This window comes from Amia ocellicauda, chromosome 1 (assembly GCF_036373705.1).
Source record: "Amia ocellicauda isolate fAmiCal2 chromosome 1, fAmiCal2.hap1, whole genome shotgun sequence".
Lineage (NCBI taxonomy): Eukaryota > Metazoa > Chordata > Actinopteri > Amiiformes > Amiidae > Amia > Amia ocellicauda.
The window spans coordinates 19,025,042-19,040,230 of record NC_089850.1 but is presented as its reverse complement, the minus strand read 5'-3'; the positions used below and the strand labels follow the sequence as shown (position 1 = coordinate 19,040,230).

Below are 15,189 nucleotides of genomic sequence, written 5' to 3'. Positions count from 1 at the left end.
ATTTTGTTTGCCCATATTTTTTCCTTTCTTCCACCAGCTTATAGACTGCTGAACCCGGTGGCCATTTCTTGGTCAGATGCTTCTACTCCTAAATGTAACTGCTATGATTTTTTTTCCAATAATTAAATCTCTAACTGCTATAATTGTCCAAGCTGTAACGGTGAGTTTCTTGGTTTGTTCTCCTGTATTATATGATATTTCTTATTTCCTTACAATACTGTTAAGCTTTTTTCTAGCACACTTTCTCTTTTCCTTAGTGGGCTTGTAATTTTGTATATTATAAATTTGGTTATGATGTAAAAATACCTTAATTCCATTGTATGGTGAATAATAATATTTCTATACTATCATGAACACAAACACACCTGCTATTATACTACAGCTATACTACTGCTAACCTAAATGATTACAAACTATCACTGATATTAACCTGCATGCTAACATACAAATAATACATATACAATATCATGCAGAAAGTCAAATGTATCTTTAGATACTTCATATATTTTATTTTATTTTCAGTTTTTTCTCATTTGCACACACTTCGTGCTCCAACTGGAAGAGCTGACCATTGAATTAGAAGCAGGAATCGGCAGTTTGGCTTATTTACCATTTTAATGGTCTATATGTAGTAATAGAGTATAACTTGCCAAATGAGAAGTATTCATTCATTAAGACAAGAATGCAAGATCGATTTTTTTTTCATACAAATCATAAGAAAATATTTGATGGGTATACTTTATTCAGTGTTTGCTGTTGAGTAGAGTACCTACTATTAAGTCACTCAGACCATTGATGTAGACATTGGGGTGACTACTCCCCTAAAATACTGCCGGTCCTGGAGGGCACCACGTTGGCAGGCTCTGCAGGTCCCCCTTTCAAAATTAAAACCAATTTTGAGACTTGGTAATGTTTAATCCTGATAATCTGAAATACTCGAATGCCCTCCAGCCCCCAAGGGCCCAGGGGTCCCTGAATTGATAGAGTCAGAGAGCTTGTCTTATATATAAATAACCCCGGCACAGCAAAGCATTAGAAAGGGTTGGCATGTAATACTATCTGGACTGGCGGGTCTCCAGGACCAGGCATAGACACTCACGCGTTACACTAAACTCACCTTGGCCTGTGCTGCATCTTCAGACTTCACTGTTCAGTCTAGTCTGGCCTCCCCTTTCCGCAGCACATTCATTAAAGAGTTGCTGTGCTTTCCCAGTAAAATAAAAATACAAACTCAGGACAGAATTGCGTTCCTAAAAAAATGACATCAGCACACAATAATTTTCTGCATGACAATCCACAAAAGAAATAGTAAACTAATTTATTCATCTTTTTTTTGTTGTTGTTCGGTTTTGCTATGTACATTTTTTTTTTTTTTTTTTTCAATGAACAAATTTAAAAATGTTTCCTCAAACAGAAAAGAAACCCAAAACCATCCAAAACAAACAACGGGTTACAGAGTCACCTTGGCAAACGACGTACAGTAAAGCGAATGTTGATTGGTCAAAATGATCACAACTGTCCATGTAACAATCTGGTGTTTAAAAGTACGTAACACTTGATTGTGTATTAATTTACTTATGTATTTACTTATTTTCTTAGTTATTAATGGCCATTATTTATGGCCAAGTTATATAGTCTAAACGGGAAATCGACTGAGTGGGGAGATACAATTTTTCTATGCAATATAATCTGTCCTTATTTTCCAGTTATATGGGTATATTAGATTTTATTTTGAGTCCCATTAATTATAATAAATAAATAAATAAATAAAGCAAGATCAAATATTTGAAAACAATGTGTGTGTGTGTGTGTGTGTGTGTGTGTGTGTATATATATATATATATATATATATATATATATATATCTAATCAGACACCAGGGGGCAGCATAATGAAAGGGATGGGATGTCAGCTAGTCCTGGAGCTGCAGAAAGAGAAATGCTTGTTTTTGTGTTTGACGCTCACTGGAACCCCTCCTGTGGCTAAATGCTAACTGCAGGAGTGTACAATATCCTGTTCTAAAGATTATGGTCTTGGTGGGTCGACTCTTTTTCTGAAAAGTGCTTCAAGTAGAGCCACTATTGCATTGCACTTGTATATGTTTTAATAAATAAATAAATAAATAAATACATACATACATTTAAAATTGAGCTGTAGGGCGGTGAGGGTGGTTGTGCTGTGTGTTTGGTGTCATGACACTCAAAACACATTCCTTTTAACAACGGTCCCTAGATAGAGCTGAGAAACAGAAACGACCCTAACATTTCTGAGCTCCTAAACCACTCTTCTCAAAAAACAACCGAAAATAAAGAAAACTAAGCAGTTTGTCCTCTTTAGTTTGGCCCATTGATGGGCGACCACTTAAAAGCTGACTTCTATTCTATATATACATTTCTTTCTCATATTATTATCATATTGTTTTTAATTATGTTTATTATTTTTGCATTTACAAAACAAAACTATAGTAACATTCCACAGGCTGTTATTTGTCAATGTTTTTTGATAGTTGGGTGGGAGGTTGGTTTATCTAGAGCTTCTTCCTTCCTGGTAACATTGCGCTAGATTTCGTTCTGCTCGGTGATGTCGGCCGAGAGGCTGTTGTACTCGCTGGAGCGCGTGGACATGCCCAGGTACTGCTTCAGAAACTCGCTGAACCTCTTCTGGTTGTTCCACTTTCGGGCAGATTTCCGGACGCCTATGAAGCCGCCGTAGCGCTTCTGCAAGGACCTGCCCGGCTCCATCAGCTTCCTGTAGCCGTACTTCCCTTTCAAGAAACCGCCGAAGCGCTTGCTGAGGTCGATGGAGCCCTCAGGGGCAGGCACGGCGTACTCGTCCCCCGGCAAGCTCTCTGGCTCCAGCGGGCCCTCCTCGGACTCCCCCTCGGTGCGGTAGGCCTCTCGGATTTTGGAGACCCGCTTCTCGCCTTCCACTTTGTCGACATCGAAAGCCTGGGTGACGTCGGTGAAGCGCTTCAGGGCCCCCATGTAGAGTAGGCCCCCGTCCTCCAGGTCCAAGGGCAGCTGGGCCACTTCCACCCCTCTCTTCAGTGCACCGCCCCCTACAGGATAGGAGGACTTCCCCGCGGCTTTGTGGCAGATCTCCCAGGTAGCCGCTGTGGGGACCTTGCCCTCACACTCCAAGATGCATATCTGAAACAAGACGAGGGAATTTAGAGGCTTCTCCTTTCACAGTGTTGGCTGTTACAGTGCTAGTGCCACAGGTGAAGACCAGTGTACTTTCAGATCTAAAGAGCTTTAAGAAGCTTCTACTCTCCGGCACCTTCATGGATGTCAGAAAAATTGCTCCTACAGAGCCCAGATAGAAGGTATTTTATTTTAAAACAGGCACAATTAACACCAAAAATAAACACCAATGTATTTTTCCATGTGCATGATTAATTAGACCTACTAATAATGTTAATGGCCATATTTGTGCTGCACCCCTCATTGTTGAAGCACTGAAGTTTAATGACGGAAGATGGACAGATTTATTTTTTCCCCAGTAAAATTAGACAATGAAATTGAAGCCCCTACATGGCTGGGCTGTGAGGGACTTAAGAGGCAGAGGGGAAAAGCAGATGTGCCCCTTGCCGGTCATCTTAATTCCAAACCAAGGCGTACCCAAAGGGGATCCGCACACACACAGCAAACTGCTCCGCCTCATATCAGTGCCCACAACGCGCCCGCTGCCAGCAACGGCCGATAACGCACCGCAGCCCTAATTGACCGCCGAGATAATGTAACCGCTGCAGCCGCCTGAATGAGTCGATCTTTAAGTAAATTAGTTGGCTTGCACACACAATGGTTATTATGAACAGGAGGGGGGGGTGAGTCAGAGATTGCTCCTGCGAAAGGAAACACAGATCTCCGCTATTATTGGCTTCATTATTATTCAGTCAGCTCAGTCAGCGGAGCAGGATGTTCTGAGGGAACTAGGTATAGACTTTATAATACACACATGAAAAAGTTTCTGATGTGATACTATAATAGCACGAAGGGAATGATTCCTTATGGGGGTTTAATTTTACCCACAATACATTCCCATAATGGTGTAGCAGTCTGTGGGCAGAGCCATTGGCTGCAGGTGTTACAATTTTTGCCCTTTTAAATTGTTGCCCCTCTGCTTGAGCAACACGTTTCCATTTCAGACCCACCTGCTCCTGCGCTTTATTGACACTTGCTCCTGGATTTCACTGTGCTTCATTATGCTGTGCTATTGTATTGTACTGATTGGAAGAGCATGTGTCCCCACTATACTGTGATAAAACCATTATCACCTACAGTGGACTTTTAGAAATCAGAATTCACATGTTTAATGAGGTGTCCAGTGCTCAGTCCATTGCCTCTGCGAGGGAAAGGTGGCTGATTTATAAAGCAGACCTAGATTGATGGATGAAGAGTATTTCAGGGGCTCATAAAAGTAGTTTTCCACTTGACAAAGCTTCACGCAATCACACAGAAGCCAGTGGGTAAAGATACAGCCATTGCATGCAAAAAAACACACGGTCAAGACAATATTTTTCATCTTAAAATGTACTGGAAAGTGCTGTGATATTTGGGGGGTTTCACTTTCATAGCTCTGACTGACAAAAGCACCAGTAACCCAGGTTATAAAAAAAACTACAGAGTAGAGCTGAGAGTGTTGCTAACAGTTAAATTGGTGTGAGGAGGGTTTTTAATGGTGCGTCCTTCTCAGTGGGAGCACTGTGGATTCACATTAAGTTGCCCCTATAGTGCTGTCTGTATCTTCTGTGCTCAAACGCATCCTGAAAAGCAGTGCTCCCTCCGGAACGAGGGAACAGGCTGCAGCGCGGCGGGGAGGGAGGCGCTCTCACCAGGGTGTTGAATGTATCCTGCTGAAAGAGACGCTGGCTGCAGGACAGACAGTCTCTCTGACAGTCACTGCGGATGGGGACGAGCAGACCCAGCAACAGCAGGGTCCATAGTGGGGTCTTCATGGCTCTCTGGGTGGCACTGGTAGAGGCAGGAGCTGGAAGGAGAGACCGACACACACACACACACAGTAAGACTTCAGTCCAGTGTTGTACAAATGTGGTCCTGCAGGTTTCTGATCTCTTAATATGTTAATTGACCAGTTTAACCCCTCCTGCAGGAACGAGGAACAGGAAACCCCCACTTTTTTTGTGAGTGGAAAGCTTACAAAATATTCCTGCTAATCTTTGCAGTTTGCAAATGTCAGATGAGATATAAGAAGAGTTCTGAACACCTTAAAGGCAATAAATAAGGTTTTAAATATCTGTTACATTTAGTTGACAGAGGGAGACATGAAGCAGGTTATAAAGATACTTTGCTGTAATATAAATGTTTTGGGCAAAACAAAGAGAAAATAACTAGCAGGTTTGCAGGTCCATTGAGCACTGTGTGTCAAATAGCTACCCATTAGTCATGAGATCAAGAGACCAGAAACTACAATAGCAGATTTAATTAAGCTTTAATTGATTAAATCTTTTAAATATTTGCAGCCATTTGCCGCTAATTTCTGGGAAACAGCGGGGCTTCTCCATTCCCCTTGCCGTCTTTGTTCATATTAAAATCCTATTACTGATTCTAACCACAGAGAGGAGATAAGTATGCTAATGCTGAATCGTGTTCAAATACTTTCTGAAACACTATAAAAAAGAAAAAAACATTGTACAGATTTATCTGCAAGGAAGCCAACAGGGATCTGAATTAATGATGAACTTTCAGGTATAATCTGGAGAGAAAAAAGTCTGCCTTTTGCAGGATGATAGACTTTCTACAATTTTAATTAATATGTACCATTAATTGCCTGAAAATAATAATCCACCAAAACTACGTGCCTACGTGCATACTGGGGTAGTTTCAAAGGGAAGAAACATACAGTTAAACGTTTAGTACAAGATCCTCTTTTTGGATTATTTTTGATGTTTTAACATTTAAGCATTCACCTCAGATACATATATATATTTAAAAGTCTTCTGAACAGTGAACTCTAGTCAGAATTACTTTCTGTACACCTCACACCTCTCTCTTTTCTGATTTTAAATAGCCAACAATTATTATTGAAAATGCACAAAATACTTCTTCCTAGTGAGGCATTGAGTCACGTATTTATTTTACTTTATCGGTCAGTTGTTAGCAAACCATGGCTTACAACAATAAATATAGCTTACTTACACAGATATGGATAAAAAGTTTGAATGGGCAATGTGTCAAGTTTGCCTATAACTAAGACAGCTGCCAATCAGACTTGGATGCATCAATTATCACTGACCTTTCACTGAACTTCTCCCCCAGCTACGAGGAGCGGGAGTATTTAAATGAGACTGAAACTGAAAAGAGGCGAAAGTGATATTTATTGCAAAGTGCCTACGCACATAAAATTATGTGTAAAAATGGACCTATAAAGGCCAAAGAGAAACAACAATTATCGTGTGTGGGAATAAGGAGGGGGGGGCATTTAATTACACCTCTGCTCCCACCTGAGACAACCATGTTTTTATCATAGGAAAAAGTTTTGCTTTGTCGTAATCAAGGCCAGACAAACGGATCTGCGTAACGCTAACAAAGGGTGTTAGCCGTCTCCAAGGCAATCTCGATCCAGTCATCGGATTGAAGGTTGACGAGATATCGGAAGAGTGATCGGCCAGAGAATTCTGTACAGAACCCCATTCCACCTCTTTCGTTCTGCACCTGGTAAGGACAACAGCTATTGGCACCCAAAGCACACCAGCCACTGCAAGCGTAATAACTGGTGTGTTGTTTAGAGATGGCGTGAGTGGGTCTGATGCACCCCAAAGCAGTCATTTCCATGTCCTCCCACACCACACCTACATTGGCAAGGAACAGAAGAGGGTACGGGGTCAATGTGCAGTTCTATCTTAGGAATCTTTAATTCCGAGCACTCTATGATGCAGTATAGTAGCTATGATGCAGCGCCATTGAGAACCAGACTACAGTCTGATTAGCAGAATAGAGTACGTTCAGCAGTTTCTGAAACAATTAACCAGTTTGAGGATCTCATCTTGGAGAGTTTTTTGAGGTCTTGTGGGTGTTAGGGGGATACTGGACTATGTCAACGCAGAGGATTACAAACAGGTATTTTAAGAACAGTTGCCGGAGGGCCACAGTTATTTCTGACTTTTGCTCCAAGCAAGTATCCAGTTACTTAGGAAACACCAGGGATTTAAATAGTGGCTGCAGTGGAAAGCAACCGAAAGGGTAAAATGAACAATAAAAAGATTGAAAACTAACAAAAGGTGCCAGGACATTGTATTACAAAGTCCCAAATAATAATAAATATAATCACTTCAATAAGATAATGTATTGTGTTATTGTTAATGAGAGAATATAGCAAACCAGCTAACAAACACACTGAATAATAGTTTGATTAAAATTAAGTAATAATTAATTAATAAGTAATTTAACTGCTATCGATGTGATCTTATTATTAAATGTTACCTAGACTCTAGTTTCCAAATGACCACGAGCCCTTTAAAAGTGTCCAATCTCCTCTCCAGGCTAAATTACTATAACTCATCTACCACTTCCCAGATAACAAATGAAGTAATTTCCTCTACAAATTTGTCTAGTAATCTTTAAAGAGAAAAGCTCTTTAGCATTTGTTGAGAAAGGGAGAGCGAGCGAGAGAGAGAGGGAGAAATCAGGTATTTTAATTGCATTAGAATCCAGTCATCAACCTCAATTAACATTGTCAGCCACCGTTCAAAAAATAATAATAAAAAAAACTCTGCCAATTGAATGACAGTCTTATCTTTTCAATTAAAAAAGTTCAGTTACAAGGACTGTAGAAAGGGAGGGGGGTTACGGAATCCATTTAAATTAGGAGAACCAATTAAACACCTTTGTAAGGGGGGGGGGGGGGGATGGACGCATAAAGAGGGAAAGAAACTGTCTGCTGAGTCTTGGGCCAAGCCAAAGTCTCAGAGTATACTGGGAAGATGACGGTGCAGATAAATAAAAGTGTGTAGTTGGTCCAGTTGTTCTTGAGGAACATTTTTCTCAGTCAGTTTCGTTCTTGGCCTTTGTTTTACTCTGTTTGATAATATATAATAAAATCATAAAGTTCTCGGTCTATTCTTCCAAACCTTGTCCTGGGGGACCACAAACTCTCAGTTGAAAATATTTAGCTCTTAATTGGGCTATTTTCTTAACAAGCTCTTTGTTTGGTACTCTGTGGTTTCAGAAAAACTTTGTTACAACCTGGGAATTCCAGAGCAAAATGTATCCAATGATGTAGGCATCTGTGTTTGGATACCATGTCACTGTTTAGTGTATTGGTGCATCCGCTCTCAGCCCCAGCTATACTGATACTACAGTGACAAACATGTACTTCAGGAGAGAAATAGGATATTCTTTTTCTCTCTCAAGACAGCCTGCTGGAAAATCGATATAAGACTTGTCTAATGATGTTCCACAAGGGCGATTACCCTAATGCTCTTGCAGTTTTTGACATATGTAGTGATTAAAAACAAACCAGGCTTGAAATGAACGAGGGGGTCCTGGCCGTGCGGAGTTCAAGGCAAGTGTTAAATAAACCTGCTTTGCCGCTATACTGCAACGTCACATTTCACAGCTCAATCACCCCCTATAATCGCACATCAGAAGACATCCCAGAGGAGAGTCCCAAAAGCACAATCAATGTTATCATCCGAAAATATTTAAATACCTACTTTTATTTCATTTATTTCATGTTTGAATACCCAAGGAACAATACCTGAATATCTCACACATTCCTCTGAGCTCCGGTATCTGTAACCCTATCCCTCACCCTGACTCCAACCCTAATCTTAACTGTAATTGATTTAATCGACGACAGAACTCAGGAAATCGATGTGTAATTCCACTGATTCATTAATTCACTAGGAGTTAAAATATTGCCCAGGATTGTTAAAGTATGACAATGGTCTAATAACAAACTTCATAACTGTAATCTTGAAGGATTTATTTTCCATTCATACTGTCAATACAATGCCAATCTTTTTCAATGTGTCTGGAAAACTCCATACAAATTATACTAAATGCACTAGTTATTAGAGCCAGAATGAGATGTGGTTTAAATCTAGACAGTGCACGGCTTAAATCATATCTGTACATCATGTATTCATTAAAATGTATAGATAGTAAGAGGCAGGGAGACACATCTTGTAATGCCTTTTTTAACCAATAATTGTTTTTTTGTTTATTCAAATTGAACAATGTTGACTATCCAGAGGCACAGATTAGTTTTCTGAGCTAAACCATAAAAGAAAGAAATTAATTTTAATCAATGTGGGGAAACAAGGGGAAAGCTACATCTCCCTTGTGTTTACGTGATCGGCTTCATTTGTACCCTGTGGTGCGAGAGAAACACAACTAATCTGAAATCTGTTGTGTTCGTATATATTGAAAGGACATGTTTTATTTATAATGTGTGTACAGTGGCTGGAAAATATTACAAGCTGATTTCGATCACATTTCGTATCAGAGTGCAGTCGCCTATTTCTGTGCGATGTCTTGCTTAGTAAATATTCTCCTTTGCCACATCACCTCGTCACACATTTCCACGATGAGACTAGAGTGGAAGACACTGCTTTGTCTGTAAAACACATCCAGATTGCAGGCTAAACTCACAAAAGATGGATTTGTTAAACCCCACAGAGGTCTTGTTATACATTCAATAGATCCCGACTCCTGAGGGGGAAAATGTTATTTCTTCAGCAATGGGTGTTAGGTCTGCTGGCTGTGATTGGAAACAAAGTACCCCGCTAATAAAGTTCACATTTTCTATTTATTTTTCAATCTTCTGTTATTAAAAATAATAATCTGACATATCTTATTTTGCAGCTACATACATCTGGCTCCTGTGAGTAACCCAGATTCCTCTAAGTGATAGCTCTCACATCCTCCTGCTGATGGAAGCATGTGGGTTGTGATGCAAGGACCATGTGCCCGGCTTGCCAATTCAACAATCGGGGTTTTGCTTTCCGTCGCTCCTGCAGGATGAGACTTACTAAGATAAAAGGTGCACAGGGCACTGACGCCAAATGATGAATGAGAGCAAAAAGTATCATATGTGATCTAGAAATGTCGCATGGGAGCATACATTAGAGCAACAGCAGCATATGTTACTATACATATAAGATACACATCGACTGTGTTCTTGCTGACCACGCTGAGTCAATTGTTAACCCCTGGATCCGTTCTGTCCCTAGTTGTTACCACAATTACACTCAAAAGCCTGTCGTAGAGGATATGGGCATATCGTAGGGGACACAGACACAGGCCAGTCATAGAGGATAGGGGTGTGTCGTAGGGGACACATGGGGCGTGTCGTACATCCCCAACACATATTAAATCATATCGCTGTTATGTCATTATATTTTCAAATATACACATTGGTGTTTTTAATTTTGATCCTTATTTTTGTGTTGTTGCAGTTTGATGTCAACACAGATTGTGGTCAGTGGTCACTATGGAATTAGAGGTTGTGAATAGTGTTAAAACACCACACCACTTTGTACTGTGATTTTACCATGGTAATCCTCACTATATTTAACTTGTTTTTTCCACACAAAATCATACCACTAATGGTGGCCCATCTTGAGACGCTAAAAACACTGCATAAAACAACTTGGATTAAACTGACCCCCTGAGTTTAGGTTGCCTCTGAAGTGATCCTTGGGTTTATGAGTGCCATGACCCACTGAAGTCAGCACAGCACACTATAGTTAATGGAAAAGCCTCGGTCACCTATGCTTCAGTTATTCAATACTCATGATGTCTTATGCAACTGGTCCCAGATCTCACTGCTTCCAGAGCTGACTGAGAGGCGGGTGCACAGGGTTGAGCCCAGACAGGACAAAACGGGGACCCTGTAAGGCTGCTGTGTTATCAGGGAGCCCTGCATCCTCCAGTCCTGTGTATATGATGGGTCAGTACCATATATATATATATATAAGATCAGTGTCTAATAATCTAATAATAATAATTAGGCATATGATGATTAATATAATTACAATTTTTCAGAATATAATTATTAGAAATAGGCAAATTATATATACAGACCACAGCGATACAGATACAGTCCTGGCAGTTTCCTAAAAACGTCGTATTGATTTTCTTCACCCTTTTCTCATCGCTTGCAGACCGTGCGATATGTTAAACAGGTGTAAAGTCAGCAGGGAATCGGGGGCCATGGGATTCACCACTAATACAGCATAACAGGTTTGCAAACTTTAGACTGAGGAAATCCACATGGACACCCTATTTCAAAACTAGATCTTATCCTCGTATAGCTGTGATATAACTCATGCAACACCCGCAGGTCCGATCATGCATCCCTATTAAGAGCTAATTGCACTAGAAATCCAATGTTACCCTATAAAAACACATCCCAGTCTGAGAAATTACTGTAGGTACAGAAACTTACCAAACGAGCTATAATATGCATTATTTGGATAATTGTACATGTATAGTTCTTGACAAATTAATAAGTGGCGTTGCTTCTTTAATGTTTCTTCACAGTTTTTATACATTTTCTGCAACGTTTGCAATGCTAGAGCCCAAATGTAATTAATAACCAGACGCGTCAAATCCGAGACTTTTGGTTGTCTAGTAGTAGTAGTACGACACCTTTACTCCCAGGTTAAGGGTGCAGTAACGTTGCAGAAATGTGTGGAGAAACTATGATTTAAAAGCTGCTTGACTGACGGTATAATTAGTTCACAGAGTTTTGAATTGGAATCAGTGGTGAGAAAATGTCATATATGAAAAACCTATAATCATAATCATAAGTGCGAATTGGTGTTGTTTTTCCTGACAGTAACAAAAAATACTACCACACAAGTCTACTAACCCAGTGACAAATATGTATGTTTCAGGAGTCCAGCTGTTTTTGTGAGACGACCGCCCCGCGGCTCTTCCACCTGATGGACGTGCGGGTCGGTGGAAGTCAAGGCGGCCGGACGCACCGGTCGGGACCCCGCGTCCTAGAGCCGCAGCCCGGCTGAAAGCGGGAGCAGCAGGACTGGAAAGCATGGCATATAGACAAGCTCACAACTGCGGATGAATTCATCCTCCAGCCCGGTCTCCTCCCAGCAGGGTCTCCGTGCCCACACCCTCGCCGAGCCGGGCCGCCCACGCCGACCTGCGGCACCTCCGCGCCCCGACCCTCCCGCAGCATCGCACCGCGCCTGAGCACAGCGGGTCATCTGCAACTTCTCCAGGTGCAGTACCTTTAAAAAGTCTGCTAAAGCTTGCACTTATAGCTGCTTTCTGAAATAATAACAATAATAATCATCTTATTTTAGTATTAGCAATAATGCTATCCCTATTATTCGCTGTGTCTAAGCTTATACCAAATGTGATTGTAATATTATAAAAATAACCACAGATGGCACAGAGCTCTGGTTGTGAGAAGGTAATTGAAGGCAATTGAAAACACGCGTGCATAAGGGTAAATAAGTTTACCAAACGGTAATAAGAACAGCAATGCAAAAGTGCATGGATTTTCTGGAATAAAATAACTAACAACAGAGTGTCATATATGCAGGGAAAAAGCTCATCCCTACAGGTGTAAAATCTAAGCGCAAGAAGTAGGTTTGTTGAACCATATTTGCTGGCACAATAATATGATCCAAATGAATCGGCTGTAGGAAAAAATGCAGAGTGTCTTTTTGTAGTTACCCGTTTAACCTACATGATTCTAAATTAAGTGCAATTAATGGACTGACAGTTTTCAGTTAAAAACTTCCTATCTTTGTATTAACTATTCTCTCTCTCTCTCTCTCTCTCTCTCTCTCTCTCTCTCTCTCTCTCTCTCTCTCTCTCTCTCACTCCCTCCCTAACACACAGCTGTAGGAGCCTGTTGGATATTGTCAGGAGTTGAAAAATATTGTTGGAAACAAAATCGGTATCAGTCAATTAGATTAAATTATTATCATTATTATTAATATTACTTATATTTAAAAAGAAAACACCCTAAAGGTAATATTTGGCAACTTTACCAGTACTTCAGTAGGTTAAGTGAGCAAATAATTAAATATTGATCTGGTAAAGAATTAAGTAAAACATTTAGAGTAGACAGCAAGTCAACCAAACATGGAGACTCCTAAAAATAAATAGAATGTAAAATAAATGTTAGACTTGTATTAGAAATAATATGAGAAATGCCACAAAGTGAAAATCACACAACAGAGAGCATCCAGAGAACATTTTGATAAGTATAACCCATATCGCACCCTCTCCCATTCCCCCAGGTGAGAAGTGAGAGAAGACCACAGTGAACCTACCGGAGTGTGTTGTGCAGCAGTGTGTCCGGGCTCTGCGTCTGTGTGTGGCAGTACTGTCCTGTCTTCAGCTCTGGGAGTAACTACAGCGCTCTTGTCATGGTGCTCTCTTATACTGATGTGCCCCTCCCCTTGCTCCATCCTCCCTGCCTGCTCTCTCCCTCCCTCACACACGCAGGGTAGACACCTTCCTACGTAAGACGCCAGACAGATAGATAGATGGATAGATAGATAGCCACGGTTACTGACTCAAAGACGACGTACCACCTAACTGGGTCACCTGTCTTTTTCCGGGAATAATGTAGGGGCTATAAAAAATACATTTTCCCAGAACACTACAGTGACTCCAGTCCTCCAAAACCCACCTTCCTACATCACCGTTTGTCACTGTGGTTGTATTTTTCACTACACTGCAGCAGGTTCACCAATAAACTATTGAAGCCCCCTCACGTTTACCATTTAATTAATGACAAATTAATGACAAATTCTGCTCTGCCCCATTTTTTTGGGGTCCCTTAGTATTTGGACTTAGAAGTTGTAAGTAACTCAAGACCAGGCATACATTTCTGGCCTTGATTCGCTAGATTAAGGGCAGGATGACCCACTGGGCAGAAGGTGGTGTTTGGAGTAGAAGGGTGGGTAAGAAATGCAATGCATGCTGGGAAAGGGAAGGGGTTGTTGCATGTATTTCTGCTTGGGTTGGATACACAAATGAGGCTGGAGTGGGGGTGCCCTTGTGCTGAGATATATATAATGTAGGGTAACATGGCAGTTTCAATTAATTACAGAATTGTGTGTAAACTCAACAACAACTAATTCTACAAACAATCAGGGCATACACTGTGTAGGCTGCCTAACAAGAGTAAAGGAGATGGGCAGCATCACCCTTCAGGTGCACATTTTGTTTGTCCAAATAAATCCACAGGTAGGTAAAGGTATGTGCTTGGCTTGGCACCCAGGTCTCTTTCTCATTATTTTAAGGACGTTGTGATTCCATGAGCTTGGCCTATGACTCTGTCGTCTTCTGTAATGGATGAAAAAGGTCCCCATACACAGGTGAGCTGGGGCATGAGCTGGTATGTAGATCATTAAAGCTTCTGTCATGTGACATTCTTGACTCAAACTAAACTTTTTAAATGCACATTTGGGCTGTGTGTAAAATATCAGGCCTTCACCTGAGAAATGTATTAAAGCCACTGGGTACCATTGACTAGTGTGATTGTCAAATTGACTAGCAGCTTCATCCACTGGTCAGCATCCTCAACTAAGTCTGTCAACTGCAGACATGAATCTCTTCGGTGAAGTGCTAAGAGCAGCTGCACTGCTTACTCATTCCAAACTATTTTCAAAATCCTGTTTAAAAATGTGTCTCCCTCCATTTACAGCGATTAGTCGTGATAATGGCCAATTCTCAATTCTATTTTCAGAGCTGTTCTTGTTTGTGGAATTCCATCTGGCATTGTCCAGGATTGTAGCGTATTGTATTGTGTACAGCCGGTTAGCGCGGTGAGTTTTCACAGTTTGTGTGTGTGTGTTGGGGGGGTGTCACTGGTCACTGTTCAGTAGTTTCCATTATTTCCATTATCAGAAGAAGACAGTGGGAAGCCCAGTTTGACAGGGGATACGTGATCTCAATTGGGACTAAGCTGCTGGAGAATCCGGCTGATTCAGTTTTGCGTCATTCAATTATTCGATTGTCTCCTTCAATAGCTCTGTTTCCCTTCTTTTCGTTTATCTTCATTTTGTCATTCTTCCAGGCAAGTCGTGCCAAGAGGCTGCAGGAACTTCTGGTAAGTATTCCACCTGAGCTCCCGATGGCTTAATTGCAATAATTAAGCCACCCCCTCCTTTTCCTCTCAATTACCTGCAGACAATGCACACAGACGCTCCAGATACGCACTGTAATTCTTTAAGAAGCAA

The 15,189-nt window shown here is 40.9% G+C and overlaps 1 protein-coding gene across 1 annotated transcript; it reads right to left on the bottom strand.

Moving 5' to 3' along the window:
- Positions 1-897: 897 nt before the first annotated feature.
- Positions 898-13,370, bottom strand: pnocb (prepronociceptin b). The gene is made up of 3 exons (XM_066697554.1): positions 13,273-13,370; positions 4,834-4,988; positions 898-3,148 (listed from the first exon to the last, which is right to left on the bottom strand). The coding sequence occupies exons 2-3, from the start codon at positions 4,954-4,956 to the stop codon at positions 2,558-2,560; spliced, it is 714 nt and encodes a 237-aa protein (XP_066553651.1). The 5' UTR covers positions 4,957-4,988; positions 13,273-13,370; the 3' UTR covers positions 898-2,557.
- Positions 13,371-15,189: the final 1,819 nt, after the last annotated feature.

Coding starts and splice junctions, on each gene's coding strand:
- pnocb (XM_066697554.1), bottom strand. CDS start 4,956: ATGAAGACCCCACTATGGACCCTGCTGTTGCTGGGTCTGCTCGTCCCC. Junction 3,149..4,833: donor AGGATACATTCAACACCCTG/GTGAGAGCGCCT, acceptor GTCTTGTTTCAG/ATATGCATCTTGGAGTGTGA.